The 22,660-nt window shown below is 48.2% G+C and overlaps 2 protein-coding genes across 10 annotated transcripts in view; one reads left to right on the top strand and one right to left on the bottom strand.

The window, feature by feature from the left end:
* The window catches only part of MMS19 (MMS19 cytosolic iron-sulfur assembly component), a 34,698-nt gene extending 21,916 nt beyond the window's left edge, over positions 1-12,782 (top strand). For 2 of the 3 annotated variants that reach the window (XM_025918199.2, XM_086680533.1), the window contains 23 exons: positions 2,822-2,908; positions 3,354-3,428; positions 3,825-3,902; positions 4,435-4,573; positions 4,826-4,980; positions 5,230-5,308; positions 5,594-5,719; positions 5,914-5,995; positions 6,278-6,378; positions 6,483-6,632; positions 7,501-7,656; positions 8,510-8,609; positions 9,086-9,188; positions 9,326-9,394; positions 9,833-9,959; positions 10,465-10,565; positions 10,713-10,769; positions 10,912-11,098; positions 11,409-11,491; positions 11,616-11,780; positions 11,869-11,928; positions 12,216-12,316; positions 12,396-12,782. In XM_025918199.2, the coding sequence (XP_025773984.1) occupies positions 2,822-2,908; positions 3,354-3,428; positions 3,825-3,902; positions 4,435-4,573; positions 4,826-4,980; positions 5,230-5,308; positions 5,594-5,719; positions 5,914-5,995; positions 6,278-6,378; positions 6,483-6,632; positions 7,501-7,656; positions 8,510-8,609; positions 9,086-9,188; positions 9,326-9,394; positions 9,833-9,959; positions 10,465-10,565; positions 10,713-10,769; positions 10,912-11,098; positions 11,409-11,491; positions 11,616-11,780; positions 11,869-11,928; positions 12,216-12,316; positions 12,396-12,423 (2,409 nt within the window). In that variant the 3' untranslated portion in view covers positions 12,424-12,782. The remainder of the gene's footprint in view (positions 1-2,821; positions 2,909-3,353; positions 3,429-3,824; positions 3,903-4,434; positions 4,574-4,825; positions 4,981-5,229; positions 5,309-5,593; positions 5,720-5,913; positions 5,996-6,277; positions 6,379-6,482; positions 6,633-7,500; positions 7,657-8,509; positions 8,610-9,085; positions 9,189-9,325; positions 9,395-9,832; positions 9,960-10,464; positions 10,566-10,712; positions 10,770-10,911; positions 11,099-11,408; positions 11,492-11,615; positions 11,781-11,868; positions 11,929-12,215; positions 12,317-12,395) is intronic. The other variant, XM_086680532.1, reaches the window with a different exon arrangement.
* Positions 12,783-13,009: 227 nt separating this feature from the next.
* ZDHHC16 (zDHHC palmitoyltransferase 16) lies at positions 13,010-22,646 on the bottom strand. Of its 7 annotated transcripts, none has more exons than XM_086680534.1 (11): positions 22,446-22,643; positions 18,301-18,548; positions 17,928-18,122; positions 17,690-17,778; positions 17,278-17,306; positions 16,569-16,702; positions 16,387-16,434; positions 15,446-15,531; positions 14,681-14,804; positions 14,435-14,479; positions 13,010-13,600 (listed from the first exon to the last, which is right to left on the bottom strand). In XM_086680534.1, the coding sequence occupies exons 2-11, from the start codon at positions 18,541-18,543 to the stop codon at positions 13,370-13,372; spliced, it is 1,224 nt and encodes a 407-aa protein (XP_086536660.1). In that variant the 5' UTR covers positions 18,544-18,548; positions 22,446-22,643; the 3' UTR covers positions 13,010-13,369. The 7 variants fall into 7 exon arrangements, with proteins under 7 accessions (XP_086536660.1, XP_025773882.1, XP_086536662.1 ...); XM_025918097.2 differs by having other exon boundaries at positions 14,409-14,479; positions 22,446-22,642; XM_086680536.1 differs by lacking the exon at positions 17,278-17,306 and having other exon boundaries at positions 16,569-16,614; positions 22,446-22,646.
* Positions 22,647-22,660: the final 14 nt, after the last annotated feature.

Below are 22,660 nucleotides of genomic sequence, written 5' to 3'. Positions count from 1 at the left end.
TCTCCCTCTGACTTTCAAAAAATGAATAAACATTAAAAAAATTTTTTTTTAAGAAATACTCTTTTTGTTGTTTTTTTAAATCTGTTTATTTTGGTTTCTTGTGTCAGAAATATGCTTTATGGTCTTTGCATCATCATAGTGGATCACGTCAGCATAAGTGATGGTTCCCTTGATTTTCACTATGCATGTACACTCACTCTAGAAGCAGGGCTGGGCAAACTTTTTTTTTGTAAAGGACCAGATAGTGACTATTTTAGGCTTTCCAGACTATCATTTCTGTCACAACTGTTCAATGCTGCTGTTCTAACAAAAATGGCCGTAGACACTGGAGTGTGGTACAGAGTATAGCAATAAAACTTTATAGACATGGAAGTTTAAATTTCATATAGTTTTCATATGTCACAAGATATTATTCTTTTGGGTTTTTTTTTCCCCCAACTATTTAAAAATGTAAAAACCAGGGGATTAAGAGTACACTTATCTTGATGAGCACTGAGTATTATATAGAATTGTTGTATCACTATATTGTACACTTGAAACTAATTTAACATTGTATGTTAACCACATTGGAATTAAAAGGAAAAAAATGTAAAAACCATTCTTTTTTTTTTTTTTTTTTTAATTTTTTTTTTTTTAACATTTATTTACTTTCGAGACAGAGAGAGAGCATGAACAGGGGAGGGTCAGAGAAAGAGGGAGACACAGAATCTGAAACAGGCTCCAGGCTCCGAGCTGTCAGCACAGAGCCCGACGCGGGGCTCGAACCCACAGTCATGACCTGAGCCGAAGTCAGCCGCTTAACCAGCTGAGCCACCCAGGCGCCCCTAAAAACCATTCTTAACTTGGCCATACATATAGTCTCAACTGGTTGCTTCCTACTCGTTATGCAAAGTAGATATTAAATCTTCCTTTACCATCATCCTCAGGATTCCTTTATCCTTCCTCTTGGATCAGGTACCCTATTTTCCCAGGCCCGCTACTGCACCTACATCTCCAAGATTAGGGACCTCTGTCTTACCCTCTCCAGAGAATTAAACATCCAGATTCTGCTGAAGAAAGGGAGGAGCTAGGAAGCATCCAGATTCTGCTGAAGAAAGGGAGGAGCTAGGAAGCAATCTAGGTGGTTCTCTAACCCCACTCCCAATTCCAAAGGCACCTGGTACTGCCAGTTGTAAAGCTTTTTGAGTAGGCGTTTCCCAAGACTACTGAGGATTCAGACTGTTGTCTTGGCCTTGTTAAGTCATTTTCTTATCCTTCTTCTTTTTAGCTTCTGAAATTTTATTGCTAACATCTCTTAACATCCTATTTTCCTCAACCTTTAGCTTTATGTCTTGTTTTAATTATTTTTAATTTTTAATTATTATTATTTTTAAATAATCTCTACACCCAGCATGGGGCTTGAACTTATGACCCTAAGATCCAAGAGTCACATGCTGTACCAACTGAGCCAGACAGGTGCCTCTAGTTTTATGTCTTTTGTTTGTTTGTTTTTTTTTTTTTTTTAACGTTTATTCATTTTAGACACAGAGAGAGACAGAGCATGAATGGAGGAAGGTCAGAGAGAGAGGGAGACACAGAATCCGAATCAGGCTCCAGGCTCTGAGCTCTCAGCACAGAGCCCGACGCGGGGCTCGAACTCACGGACCGCGAGATCATGACCTGAGCCGAAGTCGGTTGCCCAACCGACTGAGCCACCCAAGCGCCCCTTGTTTTTTTTTTTTGTTTTTTTTTTTTAATGTTTATGTATTTATCTTAGAGCATGAGCGCACACACAAGCGCAGGAGGGGCAGAAAGAGAGGGAGATCCAGAATCTGAAGCAGGCTCCAGTCTCTGAGCTGTCAGTGCAGAGCTTGACACAGGGCTCAAACCCACAAACTGCAAGATCATGATCTGAGCCAAAGTCGGATGCTTAACTGACTGAGCTACCCAGGCACCTATAGCTTTATGTCTTAAAATCCTTTTGCTGTATTTTTGGTGTTTGTTTCTAAAGAGGAAAAAGAAAATCTGATACACGTCTTCAGACTGGCTTTTTGACACAGAAACCATCAATGCTTTTTATGTTGAGAGAATTATACCTTTTTTATAAGAATGAGAAAATAGAAATGTCCATCAAAGGGGAATTATTTAAATAAATTGTGGCTCAACTACACAATGAAATAGTAACAGTCACAAAACCTAATGTTATGAAAGAATAATACCACAGAAAAATGTACCTTATTAAGCAGGAAAAAAAAGATCATAACTCCGGGGCCCCTGGGTGGCTCAGTCAGTTAAGCGACTGACTTTGGCTTAGGTCATGATCTCCTGGTTCGTGGGTTCGAGCCCCATGTTGGGCTCTGTGCTGACAGCTTAGAGCCTGGAACCTGCTTTGGATCTGTGTCTTCCTCTCTCTCTACCCCTCCCCTGCTCATGCTCTGTCTCTCAAAAATAAATAAACATTAAAAAATTAAAAAACATAAACCCTATCTTCAAAACAATTACAGTTTTAAAAGTATATATTATCTTAAAGGGAAAACAATGTCTTCTAACATACAGTCATAGGATATATACAAAGAAGAAAGTAACATACCAGAAAGTTGAGGTGTTTGTCTCTCAAATGATGAGATGATAGATCAGATAGAACATAAATGCCCAACAGATAGAAATTCCCAAGGAGGAACATGTGAGAGTAAGCATGTCTTCCTGCTGGGGCCTTCTATCACACTATTCTGCCAGACTGGGTATAAATATCACCCTATTCTGTAGGGTTGCCAGGTTGAATCCTGTGTCCAAGGGTGGTCTGAAGAGTTGTGCAAACCCATGGCCCTTTTCCCTTTTCCAGCCACCTAATGATCCCCACGGTATCCAGAGAGAAGACCTCATCCTGAGTCTTCGAGCTGTGCTGGCTTCTACACCGCGATTTGCTGAGGTGGGTCTAGCCAAGGTTAGGTATGTAGCCTCAGCCCAAAGAAGGCTCTGAAGAAAGAATACTAAGAGTATGGGAAAAAGAAAGATCCAGTATACGTTTTAGGGTATGGCATCCCACAAATGTCTTAAGGCTTGTGTGGCAAGTATCTTCAGACCTTCAGAGTAGAAAACTTTACCATATCTTTGTTTAAAATAATAATCCAGTCGCTATATGGTGCTCTCTTTTGAAATCTTGTAGTGTTGCCAGCTAGCCCACTTTTCAGGTTAATTGAGAGTCTGGCCACAGATTGGCAGGAAGGTTGGTTTACAGTCACAACTCCTGATTCAACTGTAATTCTCTGATGTAGGTCCTACCCTGGGGACTGGTGGCAGTAAAGACATAGTTGGCCTTGGCACTGCTACAACATTACCCATCTCAGACTTCACTTCTTCCTTCTCTCCCACAGTTCCTGCTGCCCCTGCTGATTGAGAAAGTAGATTCTGAGATTCTGAGTGCCAAGCTGGATTCTCTGCAGACTCTGGTGAGTGGTTTCTTTCTTTCCAGGTTCCAGCTGTCTAGACAATTCAGGGGCGCTAACGAATATAGCAGAGAGCCAGGGAACATAATCCAGTGGCCTTCATGAGAGGGATAACCAGAATCTGGGCTTATATGTTGGCCTAAAGCAATCCCTCGCACCAGCTACCTGTCTGGTCCCATAGTAACTGAGTGGCAGCTGAGGAAAGGCTGAACTCTATGCTTGTTTTCCATCAGTCGAGATGAACTTCCATTTTTCTGTGACCTGGATACGACTTCTGTGAAATCCTGCTGGTTCTATTGCTGAGAGCCATGCTCCTTCAGGTGCCATTCTACTGAGGTGCCTGCATGTCCTCGGAAGTCTGATTGTGTAGATAGCTGATGCCTGCGCTTTCCTTGGCAGAATGCTTGCTGTGCTGTGTACGAACAGAAGGAACTGAAAGACTTCCTCCCCAGCCTTTGGGCTTCTATCCGCAGAGAGGTGAGTGTTTATTAGATAAACTCACTACTGTTAACTCCCAGTTGCCGGACATGACGGGAAATAAAACAGCCTGTCCTTTTCCCTGTTGTTGGCCTGGTTATTCAGCAAGCCAGTAAGCGGGCATACTTCTGGTTGAATGACAAGGGAAAGGGTCAGCTGTTTGATGATGGCACATGATCCCCTTTGCATAGTGCCTACTTCCTGTCCTTCCATGGTAAGGAGCACAGGTCCTGGTGCATCTGGCACCATACTGAATAAGAGGGGAGAAGAAGAGACTCGGGAAAGGGGATCCCAACAGCCCCTGCTCAAAGTTGGTATCCTGTTTCTCAAAAAGTATGTGTATCAATTCTAGTGGGACCAAGGACTTGGTGAGAATACACCCATTGAGAAGAAACTCACTTGAAGGGTTAATTTCTGTGGCTGTACCCTAAAGGTTCTCAAACCCCACTCCCCAAAGGAAATAGGCAGTGGGTGGGTGGGCTCTCACCTAGTGCAGGCTCACCTCAGTAGCCATGGGATCCCTCCCTGACAGGTGTTCCAGACGGCAAGTGAGCGGGTGGAGGCGGATGGCCTGGCAGCCCTCCACTCCTTGACTGCGTGTTTGTCTCGCTCTGTGCTGAGGGCTGATGCCGAGGACCTCCTTGACTCCTTCCTTAGCAACATTCTACAGGGTAATGGGACCATGGCATCCAGAAAAGGGGTTGAGTACAATAGAAAGGAGTTTCTTAAGGCCAGTGACCGTTCATGAGTAGCCCCCCATGTTCAGTGACTTGGGTGCTGGAGCTGTACTTTGATTTGAAAACAATTTGAGTGGTAACTGCTAGCAAACTGTCCCAAGTCTCAATCTCCAGCTCCTGTAGACTGCAGGGGAATCGGGCAGCATTCAGCCTACTCCCCAGGTCTGTGATGTGCTGCCTCTCTAGACTGCAGGCACCATCTGTGTGAACCGGACATGAAACTGGTGTGGCCTAGTGCCAAACTGTTGCAGGCAGCTGCAGGTGCATCTGCTCGGGCCTGTGACCATATCACCAGCAACGTACTGCCTTTACTGCTGGAACAGTTCCACAAGCACGGTCAGGTAAGGAAATGGAATCTTTTGAGGAAATGGTGGGACCCTTGCTAGGATCCTTTTCACAGAGAGGGAGCAAGCATTGAGCTTTTCCCACATAATACATCTTGGGCTTTTCTCCTGTTAGCTTCTTCTGGTTCCCTTGTTCACTCTTTCTGACACTCTTACATAAAAGGATAATTTTCCTCACTTCCAGAGGAGCAGGACTGAAATCCTTTAAAATATTCTTTGACCGCAGTACCCCTTAAAACATTACAGAGCAACCAGCGGCGGACAATCCTTGAAATGATCCTCGGTTTCTTGAAGCTACACCAGAAATGGAGCTATGAAGACAAGGGTGAGGTCACCTTCCAGGTGTGGTGTCCTGGGGGCTGCTGAGCACTGTATTCCTATCAAGGATGGCAGGCAAGGAATGCTACAGAGAGGTACTCTAGAACAACAGCATTCCTGTTGTTCTGAGGTTGTAACACCAGAGCACACTTACCAGATGAGGCCTGTTTATTTTTTCCTAGACTACTTCCTGGACACCCAATGGATTAAGCTCTTTGAATCTTGCCCCAAGTTGTCTTTGCATCACTGCTGAGTCAGGGCTTCTCTCTAACCTGGACTCCGTCTGTCCTAGATGAAAGGCCGCTGAATGGCTTTAAGGACCAGCTGTGCTCACTGGTGTTCATGGCTCTGACAGATCCCAGCGCCCAGCTTCAGCTTGTTGGCATCCGTACACTCACAGTCTTGGGTGCCCAGCCAGGTACACTTAGGAGAAAGAGAAAAGAAAGGGTATTGGTTCCTTCCTTGCTATTTTCTGTCTTAAGAGAAGAGCAATCCTAATTCCTTGGTTCTCACTGTAAGTCTGGATGCTTTGGGATTTCTAATACGACTTTTGGAAGGGTTGTGGTGGCTACAGAGGAAGAAAGATGAGGTTTGTGTTTCCTTTTAACACAGATCTTCTCTCTTCTGGGGACTTGGAGCTGGCAGTGGGTCACCTGTACAGACTGAGCTTCCTGGAGGAGGACTCCCAGAGTTGGTGAGAATTGAAAGCAGCAAGCTGTCACAGGGCTCTCTGCTTCTGACCCTTGGCTCTCCCTAAGGGAGTGGGCCTGTGCTTGGTAGAGCCAGAGATTTCAGGCTTCTCTTTTTTGGGGGGCGTTACGAGGCCCTGTCCAACTTAGTGGTGTAGATACTTGAGTCCTGCTCTTCAGCAAGGCAAGCTTGGCAGCCCACGCCCCTGAATCTGCCCGATGTCTGGCCTAGGCAAGAGAACAGTGGGCCAGGGCTTAGCTATTGCTCATCTGCCTTGTGTCCCCAGCAGGGTGGCAGCACTGGAAGCATCGGGAGCCCTGGCCACTCTCTACCCTGTAGCCTTCAGCAGCCACCTAGTGCCCAAGCTTGCTGAGGAGCTGGGTAGAGGTATGTGTCTCTAATCTTCGGTGGCTCGCCCCTTCCCAGGGATGTTTGGGGGCCTTCATGCATGCCATCACACAGTGAAATCCTGTCTCCTGGGTTGCTTGCAGGGGAGTTAGATTTGGCTAGAGGGGATGAGCCTGCCAAATGCTCCCGGCATCTGCGCTGTCTACAAGCCTTATCAGCTATATCAACACATCCCAGTATTGTCAAGGAGACCCTGCCTCTGCTGCTACAGCATCTCTGCCAGATGAATAAAGGTAACTACCAGGAATAATCATCAAGGAGCTAGGCTGAATGGGGAACCGTAGGCACATTCAGAGTTGATGTCTCTAAGGCAGTGGTTCCATTTGGTGACTATACATCGGTAGAATCACATGGGAACCTTTAAAAAATATTGCTGCATGGGACTCAAACAACTGTAATTGAGTGCCCAAGTGAATTTGATACGAAATCAGAATGAAAAAGTACCACTCTAGGGCCATGGTTACTGAAAATGTCCATCAACCAGCAGCTTGGGCATTGTCTGGGAACTCGTTTGAAGTGCAGAATTTCAGGCCCTACTGATTAGAATCTGCTTTAAACAAGATTTCCAGGTAACTCCTACACACCACTGTTTCAAGGCATAAGTGACAACAGTCACTGCTACTGTGAGCCTGTGCATGCCCCACCAAGGGCTCTCACTATAACTTCCTCAGCTCCCAGCTCTGCAGTGCCCAGCCCTGCAGAAGATCCAATGGATGTTCCAGCACCTGATACATCTCAGAGTGTGGCTGGAGTTTGACTCCTGACTTTGCACTTACTATAACCCTGGAAAACCACTGGTGGTTTTATTTAGCCTCCACATCCTCCTCTATAAAATAGGGGAAATGATACTTCTAGGGTTGTTGTGAAAACTGAGAAAATACGTATGAGTGCTTCTGTTGCAGAGCTGACACAGCCAGTTCTGCTCCAAAATCTGAGTAGGTAAAAAGAAACAGCCAAAAGAATGACATTTCTTGGCTCTTTATCAACCACTCTTGGACTCTTTAGTCACTCATCTTTGATTATTTTTCCCATATTCTGTATCTGAAAGATCTGGAAGTGCTTTTAAGAAACCTTTACAGAGAATGCTTTGTTACTACACAGGGTATATGGTTGCAGGAACCAGTGAAGTTATTGCTGTCTGTCAGAGCCTCCAGCAGGTGGCAGAAAAATGCCAGCAGGACCTTGAGAGCTGCTGGTATTTCCATCAGACAGCTGTACCTTGCCTGCTCGCCCTGGCTGTGCAGGCTTCCATGCCAGGTAACTTTCTCCACCCTGCACCTTCTCTGTCCCTCCTCTGGGCTTCAGCCTTCCACTACTGGTGAGCAGCACTGCCACTTGGAGGCTACCACTGACATTACATTTTGTCCCAGCGGAGGCTTCTTTTGAATCCTTTGTCTCCAAAGTGAAATTTCACTTCAAGCAAAGGATGTCAACCAGTGGCAAGAATCAAAATCTACTCGTGTTAGCGAAACTCAGCAGGATGCACACCTTTTTTTCTCAATAATTGCTATGTAATTAGGTAGCATTGGGCTCTGGAATCAAGCTGACCTGGTTGGGTTTCATCTTCAACTCCACCACTTGTTAAGTGAAGATATTTAGCCTTTGTAAGCCTGTTTCCTCGCTTAAAAGGGGAAGAAATAGCGTAAAATCTGTATCACGGGGTAGTTAGTAAGGATTAAAAAAAAACATGTGGTGCTTGGCAACAGAGTATGTAGTATGTATGTATGGCAGCTCCACGTATGTAGCTGTTATAATAATAATGACCCCTGACAATACATCAGTGTTATCTTTAAATTTTGGAAGAAACTAAAATAACTATTTCTGAAGTTCAGAAGATCATAACAACTAGATTTATTTTCCACGTTGCCCAGTCTGAGGACTGCACAAAGTTCTCAAGAGCTCTCCGTAGCCCATGTTAACCATTCCTGTTTCTAGTGCCGTGCTCATGCTCAGGGCCACAGCAGTGCTGGGAGACAGGTTTAAAACTGATGTCATTGTAACTAGAGTCATGATGATGACAGGATCTAATCATCTGAACCACAGTCGTGGCCTGGTGATTGTGTGTGTGTGTGTGTGTGTGTGTGTGTGTGTGTGTGTGTTTATTTTTCAGAGAAGGAGCACTCAGTTCTGAGAAAAGTACTGTTGGAGGATGAGGTCTTGGCTGCCATGGTGTCTGTCATTGGCACTGCCACCACCCACTTGAGCCCTGAGTGAGTATAATCATTGATGTGGCTTGACCATAGGCAGGATAGCAGTCTTAGGAAGAAGCAGCAGATAGCTGCCTTCTGAGCTATCTTTTACCCAGAATCAAATATGGAGGGAGTTGTTTTGCTGGCAAAGTAAGAGGAAGTGGCTTTTTAGCACCATGGATTAGGGGGTAGGGGAGGCACGGGCTAATGGTTCTTAGCTATAGATGTGCAGAAGAATCACCTGTGGACTATTTTTGAAATATATGTTGCATTCTCTCACCAGATTGTAAGCTTCAGAACAGGGATTTAATCGGATTCACTGCTAAATCATCAGGGCCTAAAATGGGAATGGTTCTTGGCACATAATATATGCTGAATTAGCATTTGTTGGATGCATGAATGATCATGTTCGGGCCCATTGACTCAGTGACTCTAATGTGAACCCAGGGTACTTCAGAACCCTGGCTTCTTGGTGATACCTAGTCCTCTACCCCCAGCTTAGCTGCCCAGAGTGTTGCCCACATTGTGCCCCTTTTCTTGGATGGCAACGTCTCCTTTCTGCCTGAAAACAGCTTCCCTTGCAGATTCCAGCCATTCCAGGTGAGGGTCTGATGGACCAGAATGGGGAGAATCTTGGGACTTTCCTTCAAATTTTTAGGGCTAATCTGGGATAGGTTCGGGGCAGAAAAGCCTCTTGCTAGCAGGACAGGCTTGCTAGGGTTTTTCTCCCTTTACAGGATGGCTGTTCAGGGCAGAGGCGGCTAGTTGCATTGCTTATGGCCTTTGTCTGCTCCTTGCCTCGAAATGTGAGTACATTTGGGGAGTACCGTAGTTTAACCCTGATGAGGGGAGGTAGATCCCAAGTGACTTCTGGGCAGAAATTTGTCATAGGCTAAGCTGATCTTCCGTTTTACTCACTGGAGAGTTTAGCTCTCATCCATCTTGACCCCTGCTGCCACTTTTTCTTCTTCTTTTTTTTTCTCCTTAAGTTTACTTATTTATTTTGAGAGAGAGAGAGGCAGAGAGAGTTTGGAACTCCACATTGTCAGGCTCCACATTGTCAGCAGAGAGCCCAACGCGGGGCTCGATCCCACGAACCGTGAGATCATGACCTGAGCCGAAATCAAGAGTCGGACGCTTAACCGACTGAGCCACCCAGGCGCATCCCCGCTGCCACTTTCTACTGCGTATCTCTCGGAGTTCAAGTGTTCTCTGCGTGCGTTACATGGTCAGGTTTTATGTAGGTGGAAATCCCTCAACTGAACCAACTCATGCGGGAGCTTGTAGAGCTGAGCTGCTGCCCCAGCTGCCCCTCCTCCTCCACTGCTGCCGCCAAGTGCTTTGCAGGACTCCTCAACAAGCTCCCTGCAGGTACTGAAATAAGGCTGGGGAGGGGAGGGGGTGGGGGGTGCATAGGGAGCCTCCTGGAATTAATTACTGATGAAATCTTGGAAGCTCAGTCCTCCTGCCCTTTAAAAAAGGAGCTGCTAATAATATAATAGGGCCTCCTAGGGGACAGCCCTTGGGACAAGAGTCAAGACCAGAGCTGGGCAAAGCATTACAGGACATAAAAAGATAAGAAGGTTCAAGCAGAGTGCTCTGTCTAGGTCTGTCACCCTACTCCCTACTGGGAGCTCTTAGAGATCATTTTTTACTAGAAGCAGACCGCTCTTTCCGAATACCAGCACCCCTGCGTTATGAGATACTAGCCTCTCACGCTAGCATCCTAGAGCTGAGTGGGCAGAGTCACAGCCAGAATGATACTGTTCCTTTCTGATGGCCTCTCAGGGAGCTCTGTATTTAAATGATTTACATCATTTGTTGGTAAAGAAGAAATATGTAGCCTCTGCATCAGTGTTTCCTCTCTTATTTTTAGGGCAACAGCTAGATGAATTCCTGCAGCTGGCAGTGGACAAAGTGGAGGCTGGCCTGAGCCCTGGCCCCTATCGTAGTCAGGCCTTCACACTGCTTCTCTGGGTAAGGTCCCAGAATGGATTCTAGTTAGACAGTTCTGTCTGGTTAAATAAAAGTCTCTCCATTTGACCTTGAACCCTAAACATGCTTCTTGAGGTTTTGGGGTTTGAATGTCATGCATGCCCCTGTCAGACCGTTCTCTGATTACAGGTAACAAAGGCCTTAGTGCTTAGATATCATCCTCTCAGCTCATGCCTTACAGACCGGGTAAGTCTTTTCTGGAGCCAGGAGAGCCAAAGACCTAAATAGTAACTTCCCTGTTGATCCTTTTCCTCCCAGAAACCACTGCCATCCTCCTCATGGGTATTGAAGATTCATTCTTCTCTCCTGATGCACCTCTTTTCTCCAGCTCATGGGCCTCCTGGGTGATCCAGAACTAGGCCCAGCAGCAGCTGATGGCTTCTCTCTGCTCATGTCTGACTGCACTGACGTGTTGACCCGTGCTGGCCATGCTGAAGTGCGTATCATGTTCCGCCAGCGGTTCTTCACAGATAACGTGCCTGCTTTGGTCCAGGGTTTCCATGCTGCTTCCCAAGGTGAGAAGGGTCTAAAAGGCCCTAAATATATACACCTTTTCTTTACTCAGGTCACATTCCCTAAAATAATTTAAGACGTGAGTGCTTCTTTAGAGCTACAGTGTGATCTGTACCTAAAAGGCTAAACTTCCAGAATCTTGTCCCACTTTTTTCCTTTGATAAATCTTGCTTTTTCTTAGCTTGAGGTTTTTGTTTGTTTGTTTGAACCTCTTTCTCGGCTAATGTCCCAGCTTCATCAGAGATTGGAGTTGAATGTTCATACTGTATGTCTGAGACCAGTTTCTTCCTAAGCTTTTCCATGTTTTTACAGATGTGAAGCCAAATTACCTGAAGGGCCTGTCTCACGTACTTAATAGGCTGCCTAAGCCTGTACTCCTACCAGAGTTGCCCACGGTGAGCCCTGCAGTCAGAGCCTTAAATGGGGACTAAGTCACTGCCCCCAGCTGGTGCTAGAAACAGGGGGACAGGGAGGTGGAGAAGCAGGCTTACCAATACTGCCTTTCTTCTGGCCCCTTAGCTGCTCTCCTTGCTGCTGGAGGCCCTGTCTTGCTCCGACTGTGTAGTTCAGCTCTCCACCCTCAGCTGCCTTCAGCCTCTTCTACTGGAAGCACCCCAGGTCATGAGTCTTCACGTTGACACCCTTGTCACCAAGTTTCTGAACCTCAGCTCTAGTCCCTCCATGGTGCGTTGAGCCCCAGCAACTCTTTGGCACCTAACGTCTCTCCTTCACGGGTCTCCCCTCACCCCTGCCCCTTACGGTTGTGTTCCAGGCTGTCCGGATTGCCGCATTGCAGTGCATGCACGCTCTCACTCGCCTGCCCACCCCTGTGGTGAGTACCTGAGATGGCTCTTTCTGGCCTGGACACTTCTGAAAAGAGCCAGACAAGCACCTTTTTTGCCTTAGTCAAACGGGACTGACCACCCTGCTGTGTGATTGAGGTGCAAACTGCGAGGTACGCACAGACATGGATGTACCTATAGTAGAACGGCCATCCTGCCACATAGCACACTCTGGAATCACTAAAGGAGAATAGGAAGAACGTTGGTTGTTGAGTCAGAGAAGCAGCCCTTTCGGTTGCCTTGGCTGAACAAGGCTGTGGTTCTTCTAACTCCACAGCTGCTGCCGTATAAACCACAGGTGATCCGAGCCTTAGCCAAGCCCCTAGATGACAAGAAGAGACTGGTGCGCAAGGAGGCAGTGTCAGCCAGGGGAGAATGGTGAGTTTCGAAGTCATGGATGAGATGGGATTGAAATGAGCCTCATCACTGATGCCGCCAACCTTCTTTTTGCCTACAGGTTTCTGCTGGGGAGCCCTGGCAGCTGAGCCCTCGGTCCTGGCCTACGCTGTTCTGACAGACAATCTAACCTGAAATTACTAACTATCGAGCCATGTTGCCCAAGGCAGGGAGACCACTGGCCTCTGATTGCCTCTCCCCAGGCCTCTGTTGCATGGCTGTATAGGAAACATAGGAATCCTGATTTCTAATGGATTTGTGAAGTTAACTGAGTGTGAGATTACTTGTGTTTGAGGAAAGATCTTGGTCTTAGGGCTCTTCCATTTATTTGTCAGAAAAAGGGAGATATGCTGCTGAGGGGTGAATGAATGCACACGAATGTGGCCCTGAGGACCAGGGATGATGGATGTGTGTGTACCTGCTGGAGAATAAAGATTTCTTTTGGTAATGGGGCTGTCAGATATTTCCTCCTCCCCATTCATGCCTCAGTGGCACATAACCAGAGCACCAGTGCATAAGCTATAGGAACACTAATGACAGAGACTGGCCAAGAATTTTCAGGGTATCCACCCCTCCAAGTAGAGCATAGGAAGCATGACCAGAACACCCACTCACTAGGTCTTGACCCTGACTTTTCCCTTCCTCGCCCTAAAGTAAAGGCAATGAAAAGCTGTATATCTTTAAAAATCAAATACCTTTATTTTTCACCTTCAGCAGCATGTGAGAAGTGGCAGTGACCTCAGCAGTAGGCCTGGTGTCTTTGCCCTGTTGAGGAGCCAGGATCTCCGCTCTACCATTCAGGTGTTTTCTCAGACAGTACGTGGAAGAGATGGTGGCCAACCCCAGTGCTGGAACCTGGAGGAGGTCGGGGTCAGCACCCGGCAAGGTTGCTAGCTGCCTAATCTCCAGTCTGGGGCTGGAACTTCAGTTTGCCTGAGCTGAGTAAAGGGACATCGGTCCTAGGATTTCTCCACATCGTGCCTGGTTCCTGCAGTGGCCAGCAGATTGGTCCTTGGGTTGTCCCTGCATGGTACTCTAAGGCAGGTCCACTGATTCTTTTTGCCCAAGGATTCCAAGAAGCTGTCCTTGGAGGCCCTTGAGACAATGCAGGAAGCAGAGTGGCACACAGGTTGTGACAGACACAATCCAGCTCACACTGCCATCACAGAGGCTGAGTGAGCAGTCACCCAGGGAGGGGGGTCCCAGGTCATTCCATTCCCATGGGGCAGGTGACTGGAAGGCAACAGCACCCGAGTAAGCCAGTGCCTACAAGAGAAGATAGAATGTCCCTGAGTTCCAAGAGTTCTTGGTCTTCCTTCCTGATCCTCATTCCTCAGCAAGGAGTCAAGGTATCCTGAAGCAACTTTGGCATTAACCCCAACAGTAACAAAAGTTCTAGTATGTCCAATGTGCCCTTTGGTGCTTTTAGAGGTTTCAAAATAAACCTCTAAGGGATCACCGCAAGGAATGACAGGCAGGAATGTAATAAGGACAGGAAAGGGGGGAAGGCAGGTACTTCTGGTCACCTAGTTATTACTGCCTTGGAGTTGCAATCTGAAAAGTGATTTACCCTGATCTCTTGGGCTAAGGGAGCTAACTTCATTTTTTTGGTCTTAGGACCTCTGTTAAAAATAGACTGCTGCAGTCCCACACGTTGTTGGTTTGAACTCCAGACACTACCATACCAATGCGAGGAGATGGGTGGTCACCATATCCTACCTAGAGGTCCCTTACTGACCACTCACTGCTTTCTCAGGATTCTGTTGTGTCATCTGTAAGCCTCATGCGCGTATACCGCAGTTTTGGCCCCTAGCCCCTTTGGTTCAAATGAACAATGATCTCTACTCCCAGAGTCTGGATTTGTATTGTCCTGTAGGGTAGCCACTAGCCACACGTGCCTATTTAAACTAGTAAAAATAAAATGTCAATTTACGGGTGCATTAGCCACATTTCAGGTGTTCAGCAACCATATGTGGCTGGTGGCTAACGTCTTACACAGCACAGGAAAAGAACATTTTTTCTCTCACCATAGAGAGTTCTGTTGGACAGCACTAGTCTAGATGTTCTACTTTACCTTCCTGTGTCCACACCCAGGAATACCTTCCAGTTGTCCAAGCAGCCGTAGTTGTAATGATTCCTGAAAACCTAGAGCCAAGAGAAATACAGGTTTCTACAAACCCCTTTTATTTACTCCCCCTCCTAATTTTCAAGCCTAAATTGGCTAGCTAAAGCTCAGCCAGGTGAGTTCTGACCTTTTATGATGCCTGCCCTTGTTGGCCCTAGACTGTGACCTCTGTTTTCAGGACAGCGGGATCAGTTACCCTCCACCCCAAGCCCCCTACTCACTCTGCCCTTGGCCTGCAGCCGACGTCTCTCCTTCTTGTTGATGTGCCTTTCGATACTAGTCTCCCCTCGACTGATGAGAACAGCATGCCATACAGTTAGGGCACCCAAGGCAAGTGCTACAGAACTAAGAAAAGAGGGGCCAAGGTTGGTGGGGAGGTTACAAGTAGGTATGAAATTGAACTGAGCTATAACGATCAGCTAGAGACCTCTCTGCTGAAGTCCCAGCCTACATCCTAGGTGAGTTCTTACTTCACTACATCTATAGAAAGCATCAATGAAAATGCGTCAACATGAGCTAAGAATAAATTAGGTGGAAAGAAAGGTGGGGGAATTAAGTCTGTGTTACTAATAACAATGTACCATACTTCTTAAAATACCTGTGCTTAGGAAACTGCAGCGGGTAGTGAAAACAGCCAGGTTAGAACGGGCAGCATGCAATTCAGATCACAGTTCTCCCGTTCCCAACTGTGTATCACACAGCAACTCACTTCACCTCTCCTCTTCAGTTTTCCTCACCTGGAAAATGCAGTGCCCTACCTGGAAGCAGTTTAACTTACCTTGGCACATAACACTCCATGCTAGCATCCTCAGTGTTCCCTGCCCCAAAAGGCTGAAGAAAATGAAGCACTGACTCTTTGCCAAGCTAAGTTACACTAAGAACAGCAGCAGATGACACAGGCATGGGACCCTGCCTACACGTGGGCACTGGAAAAGGTTTTTCTGAAGCTATCCCCATTTAAACCATCAAAAAAGAGTGTTAAATACCTGCACAGGAACCAGAGGTAGACAAGACTCTTGTGAGTCACCCTTTCTCGGAAGGAGAAGGTGGGTGGTGGGGTCTGGTGATACGTCTAGGAAAAGAGAAGAGCAAGGTGGCTCATTTGCTGTTGATCTCCAGCACAGCCCCCAGCACCTGCAGGCAGGGAAGTGACCCAAACCCAGGATGAGAAAATAGGGAGTTAAGCCACAGAGGAGTCAGGGCAGCAGCCAGATGGGTGGGCCAAGCCCGGAGGCATCACCATGTGGACAAACACCGGGCAGAGCGGGTCTGGACAGGATGGCAAAGCATAGGAGGAGCTGACCCTGGGCCTTCAGCTTTGACAACACAAATGGGGCTCCAGGGGAAGCCGCTCTGCTCCCCAGCTAGAACTCCCTGAGTGTGTGGCTGCGATCCTCAAGAGGAGGCTGGGCCCAGGCCCGGAATGCGAGAACAAGCAAGGAAAACGGAGTTCCACTAAGGACTAAAAGGACAGCAGAGGTTAAGTGGTATAATCGTGAGCCCAAGACGTCTCCAAATAAGGGGTCCTCACAGGCCTGGGAGAAGGCCTGGCATGGATGCCGAAAGACCAGGAGCAAAGAGTGATCAGACTGGCCCAGCCTGGTCCCTGTCCCCTGGAACCCCATTACACAGACTAACACAGACTCCTTGCTGCTCAGGCCGTCTCCAAGGCAGAGTCCCCACTCAGCCCAAAGAAGGTGATGATGGGATAGAGAGCCCAAAACTATCTCAAGCCAGGGACTTCCAGCTTGTCCCCAGGCCACTTAGTCCGCCCATGGCCCACAGCCTCCCAGAATACCCCTGGATCCAGTCTCAAGAGGCCCCTCAGCCAGCCTCTACAACTCCACTAGCAGGTGGGCCCCCGCTGCCTCAGCAACTCTACCCCCTGGCCTGAGCAGCAGGAGGCAGTGGCGTGGGGACGGCCCACCTGGTTGGCAACCGCCTGTAGTTTGTTCTTGTCGAGCTGTTTCATTTTCTAAGGGGATGGAAAACAGTGCTGGTTATACACTCAGGCCTCTAGGGTAGGGGTGCTACCAGCCCCACTCCTTAGGGACAGATTCCACACCCCAAAATTCTACTGAGCTGCCCTGCTCCTAGCTATGGGCTCACCTCGATGGCAGCATAAGCTTCCCGGAAAAGGTCCCAACTTCCGTAGCTGCAGTAGACACAGCCCAGAGTCATGAAAAAGCAGAAAGAGAAGAAGTACCGATGGTTATAGTGGCCTACACAGTTGTTTAGCCAGGCTGGTGGGGGAAGGATTAAGGACAAGATCAAACACACAGCTTCAGGTCTCTCTGGTTCATTCTTGCTTCATGATGGCATCATCCAAGCACAGGGCCTCCAGTCACCAAGAACTATTTCCCGAAGGCAGGAAAATATGGGACTATTTCCAGATGTTAAAGCTTTTCAGAGCCCTCACAAGGCCCACCGGGAAATCATGAAAACTGAAATCCTTAAGCAAAACGAATCTGCCAATACTTCAACCTAGCTGGTGTCAACCAGCCATCTGTCTGGGACAGCAGAAGGGGACCGTTGGTTCTATCTGGCATGCCCAGTGGACAACCTGAAGCCCAAACATCTCTTTCCATCCCACAAACGTTAACGTGGTTAGAATAGATGCCTCGCTCCAAGATCATCCCATAGAACCTGTAAGCCTCCTGCTTCCCTCGGAGATGGCCAGCCCCACCACTCCTCTCCTAACTTTTCATGAGCCCAGTGTTCTTTGAGGGAGGCTAGAAGCCGTGGTTGTGGCCCTTCGCCCAGTGCAGGTGGCTGGAGCTAAAGGAGGCCTCATGCAGAAGAGATAATAAAAGGATACGGCAGTGATGATCCATCTTCAGCACACACCTGTGAGGGAGGGACACAGGCTCTGTTACGGTGGCCAAGGTTCTCGAGATGTCAGTGCCAATCCTTTCCTACAAGGACCAGCATCCTGCTGAGGTGGAAAGGGCACAGACTTTGAAGACAGCCAGGCCTTGCTTCAAACCCTGTTTCACTAGCTACGTGAACTAGTAGCTTGGACAAGGTTAACTCATCTCTCTGTTTCCACAAGCGATGACAATACCTAACTCACAGGACCGTTCTGAGGACCAGGCGTCATGACATGAGGGTGCACTGCCTGGTGAGAAGACTTCATAAACACCTTCTCGGACTCCAGGCCTACATTTTGCCCTAGGGCTTCAGCAAAAGGGTCGAAGCTGGGGTTCACAGCAAGCAAAGCCAAGACCCACCTATTGCAGATGCTGCAGTGGTGTGTTCGGGCTGGCTTGGGGTAAATACACTTCTTACAGATGGAGACCGTTGCGATATCATTCCTACCCTGTGCAAAGGGAGAAAAGCATCGTGACAACCATGGCAGCGAAGCTGGGTACCTTAAAAGATACCAAGGCCCTCTCGCTCCCCCACGCCTAGGACTGGCTCTCGCAGCCTGCAGCTCTCTCCTTCCGGTATGCTCCTGTGGGGACCCACCTGGGGTGGGTATCCAGGTGGAGTGGTGATGGCCTGGTAGTAATGGAAGACGATGAGGATCAGATTCCAGTGGCTGTAGAAGAAGTGCCAGCAGAGCCGTGGCACTGAGTATGTTCGGAGGATGAGAGGCAGGACACACAGGTAGGCAATGGCCACAATGGAGCTGGTCAGCACGATCACCAACACCACGAACACCTGCCAGCACCAGTGAGGTCAGGTAGGCAGTGAGAGTTTGCCAACACCAAGAGTAGACTCGGGAATTTCCCCGGGGTAGGGGGCTGGTATGGGTCCCAAACCCAGTGTGGGTCCATCAGACTCGTGTCCTCCTGCTACCCCAACACGTCCCTTTTCCTGCTCCCTGGGCATCACTCACCACCCCACACCAACGGATCACGTTGTCCACCAGCCAGTAGATAGGCTCAAAGGCAGCATCGACAGCGGTGTCACTGCCACCAAAGGAGTTGTAGAGCAGGGAGCGCAGGCAGACCTTGCCATAGCGCCAGCGCTGTACCAGGCCCCGGAGCAGAGGTGGGCAACGGCGCCTGTAGCCCAGGAGCAGAAGCAGGCGCAGGCAGAGGCGGGCGGGGCCCAGCAGCAGGCTCCGCTGGCCCCGCATGGCTCCTAGGAGAGCATACCATTGTGAGAAGCCACTCTGGTCCTGTCCCTCCCTACCCCACCAGGGAGGAGGCCCAGAGCACCAGCTTAAAGGCAAAGACCTAAGGCCCAGCTGGGCCAGTCACCAGCTGTGAGACATAGGAAGTCACTCCACTTCTCAAGGGAATGGGTGGTGCCAATGCCCCAACCAGATTACATGGGGTAGGGTCTGGAGGTTCTGAGCGTGCAGAAGTCCTACTTACATTACACCACTGGGTGCACAGCAAATCCAAAATGATGCACTCCTAGAGTAAGGGGCCAACCACAGTAAAAGGCTGAGGGAAAGGCAGGCAGCTCCAAGCCAAAGCAGGGTTTTTTTGGAGTTCTCTTTGTAGACAGACCATTGGGTGGAGCACAGCTGACATGCACAAAGCTGCCACCACACCTCTGTGGGCACGGCCACCACAGCAGAGGATTCTCAGGGTATCCCGCCTGCTCTAGACCAATGACCCACCTCCTAACAATTGCTCTTCACCAAGGAATGGCCAATGGGGGAGTGGGTACATCATATGTTGATCCTACATCTAGATCTTCCCTGGTGCTGAGTCTTAGCAAAAGATATTCCTCTTTCTTACTTCCTCTGAGCTGATGTTACAGGCCACCAGACCCAACCTGGTAGCATGAGAGTCCCTGTCTTCTGTCAGGACACCTCAGCTACCCTCTGCATGACATAAGATGCTCTGTCTCCAATTCCAGTCCCAGCCCCACCCCAAGGATACAAAAGCCAAGAAAACTTCAGTTTTTACGGCAGAATAACACTACAGGCAGGAAACACTGGCAGTGGGAGGGGGGCCTTCCTGCTGTGGCTCATGGAGACCAGAGAGCCTATCCTCTCAGTGATGAGTCTCCTTGGCCCAGTTCTACTTCGATACTCACAAGTCTTCTCTGCAGCTGCTGCCCTTGGCCCCAAGCTACCCAACCAGCCTTCCGAGCTCTGCAAGTGCCTTCTTCTCCTCTATGTGATTTCTACCTCACCCAATAGCCATGGGAGGTCAGCTGCCCAGGTAATGTCCAGAACTAAAGTCATGGATTCCGTTGATGATAGTCTCATCAATTCTGCAGATTAAAGCCCTTACCAGAAAAGAAATTATCTGATTTCCCCCTAGGGCTACTGTGTCCTCAGCAACTCCACTGACTTATTTAAAAGGCAGCTCAAAACCCAACAGAAACTGGAGGAGGCTGCTCCACTGTAGGGATGGTTTCCGTTCAGTAACTGGAGCAAGGTACTCTCCTTGCACACTGGCTTATCACAAGAGACCTTTCAAAGAAAACACTTTGTAACCTCCTTCTACAAGTTCTGTAAATGACCTAAGGCAAAGAGGAATCCAGCAGACAAGGCTAACAGAGAAAGAGAGATGATGATTCAGTAAGGACCTACTCTCTGCATCAGGATGAAGAAACTGGCCATTCCCATCACCTCCTAGGAGCTAAGAGAATTAAGGAGCGGTGTAGAAAGGGAGAAAGTAAAAACTCAACCTTCCTACTTCCCGAGTTGGAGTCCTGTTGTTAGAACCATGATATGACCTGAAGCATGAATTTTCTTTTTCCTTTTGAGTTTAATTTATTTATTTTGAGGAGGGAGGGGCAGAGAGAGGGAGAGACAGAATCCCCAAGCAGGCTCCACACAGTCAGCAAAGAGACTGACATGGGGCTCAAACTCACGAACCATGAGCTTATGACCTGAGCTGAAATCAAGAGTTGGATGCTTAGTGGGGCGCCTGGGTGACTCAGTCGGTTAAGCGTCCAACTTCAACTCAGGTCATGATCTCACGGCCCATGAGTTCAAGCCCTGCATTGGGCTCTGTGCCGACAGCTGAGCCTGGAGCCTGCTTCAGATTCTGTGTCTCCCTCTCTCTGCCCCTTCCCTGCTCACGCTCTGTGTCTCTCTCACTCTCAAAAATAAATAAATGTTAATAAAAACTTTTTAAAAAGAAGAGTTGGACACTTAGCCAACTGAGCCACCCAGGCACCCCTTGAAGCATGATTTTTCAAAATAGTGTACAGCCAGAGTCAAATGTAAGAGTGAGCCAAAAATTTTACCTCACAACAAATCCAAGTGACGTAGACTGTCCACGCCATTGTTCATTCCCTTATGGTGGCTAATGGAAAGTTTCCTATTTGCTAAAATACTCTTTATAGCAATAACTTGCAAATAAGATGCATTCCTCACCTTTAATAAACATGAATTATATGCCATTTCTCCTGTCTCCAAAAACAAGAAACATTCCTTTTCAGATTCTCCACCTCCCATATTGTTCTCAACCACCTCTGGAATTCCTGACTGTATAGGAAATGCCTGCCTTAAGGACTAGACTTACCAACTCTCATCTATCCCATAACATCATTACGTAGGGTTCAATTCTGCCCTTAAGTAGTTCTGTGACCTTGGGCAAATCACCCAACCCTGCTAGAACTCAATTTCCTTGTGTTTCCATTCAGTGACAGGGTAGAGTTAAATGCTAAGGTCCTGTCCAGCTCTAATCCTTTAAGATTCTATATATACACTGGGTTAAGGTATAAATGAAATAGTTACAAATGCTTAGCACAATACCTGGCTCACAGAAATACTCAATAAGTACTTATTGAATGAACGGAGGATGCAGAAATGGTGAGGTTGATCAGATGTCTATCTGTGCTTACAAATAGCAGCAAGTGCACTCCTGCCAATGTGGTAACACTAAATAAGTATCTGCTACTGTCATTCTTCATGATCAGTAAAATTAATAGAAACCATTAGAATCACAGCACTTAAGAGCTTAAAGGGATTTTATAAAACAAATCCAACCAGAAATGAACCCAAACATGTGAACTGAAAGTTTGTAGAGCTACAGATCAGATTTGAGTGAGGAGTCTGAAGCCAACCCCCTGTCGCTCATTTTAGCTAGTGGGGTTTAGGGGGTATGGAGATGCCAGGGAAGAGATATGTGGCCCATGGGGCCACACTTGAACATACAGAGTTCCTCATTTCTCAGGAAATTGAACCACAGCAGAATTCAAAAAATTGTTATTTTGTGTGTTGTGGCAAGAGCGTGAACATGGGAGAAAACAGAGCAAAGCAGAGCTTCACCTCCACCCCAAGCACAAGCCCTTAGCACTCTGATCCCTCGGTAGTAACCACAGACCATAGTGACTTCTGGCACCAGATTAGAGGGGATTGAAGGCCATAGCACTCCCCTCTTTCCAAGGCTCTAAGTCACCATCTGTTTTCCAAGGGGAAACTGGATTGGTGGGGGCTGGAGGGTTTGCACAGGTTAGGTTCCAAAGCAACCAAAAGGCAAGGGAAACTGAAATGAAAGTCATAGCAAATCTCAAGTGGACAAAGATGCTGCTCTCAGGATGTTTGCTGTCTTAAGCAATAGTTGTCAATCATCAGTAAGAGTAGCATTCTACTCATGTGCAGACTTTCGTTCCGAACTAACATATGCTTGAAAAAGTTAAGGATGGGCCCACATGACCTGAGCTCCGTTTGCGAGGATCCGACTGCAAGATCTGAAGCTGCAGTCACAAAAAGTCTTTATTTCTGAACGAGGGAGGCGTGGTCAAAGTGCGAAAAACTGGAAGTAAAAAAACCTTGGGTTCCGGTTTGGGCTCTACCTTGAACTATCTACGAGGATCCTGAACAAGTTAAATCCTATCTCTGGATCTGAGTTTCCAAATCTGTGAAATGGGCAAGTTGGGTTGGCCTCCGTCCATGCTCCACGCTTTACAGCTGCCCGGAGGGTGCACTCCGCCAGGCAGGGCACGGCCGTGCTGGGCGGAGCAAGGAGAGAACAGGAACCCGGACTCGCAAAAAGGCCCCGAACAGGGCCCGACCCTAGAAAAAAGGGCAAGACTGGGGAGCAAAGTCCGCGGCTCCGCTCTTACCTGCCGCCTGCCGACTCCCCAGTCAGCCAAATGGAACCCCGCAGCCTCCGCCGCCGTTCCCTGTCACCCCCTCCAGCTCCGCAACCCGGCCGGGCCCGACTCAGCCCAACCAACCATCCTCTACCAACCCCAGCACCAGCCAGCAGCCTGGGACCCGCCGCCAGCCCATCCTGGACCACAGGCGCAAGCGCAAGCGCAGGCGTGCCGGAGCCCCG

The sequence above is a fragment of the Puma concolor genome, chromosome D2 (assembly GCF_028749965.1).
Source record: "Puma concolor isolate L17-30 chromosome D2, mPumCon1.1.hap2, whole genome shotgun sequence".
Taxonomy (NCBI): domain Eukaryota; kingdom Metazoa; phylum Chordata; class Mammalia; order Carnivora; family Felidae; genus Puma; species Puma concolor.
This window is presented reverse-complemented; position numbering and strand designations above follow the sequence as displayed.

What these genes read in the sequence shown, in the direction of transcription:
- ZDHHC16 (XM_086680534.1), bottom strand. Translation starts at nt 18,543, where the DNA reads ATGCGGGGCCAGCGGAGCCTGCTGCTGGGCCCCGCCCGCCTCTGCCTG. An exon ending in CACTGCAGCATCTGCAATAG is followed by an intron (nt 17,307 to 17,689) that starts GTGGGTCTTGGC and finishes CCTCCCTCACAG; the next exon opens with GTGTGTGCTGAAGATGGATC. An exon ending in GGCTGCAGGCCAAGGGCAGA is followed by an intron (nt 14,480 to 14,680) that starts GTGAGTAGGGGG and finishes TCTTGGCTCTAG; the next exon opens with GTTTTCAGGAATCATTACAA.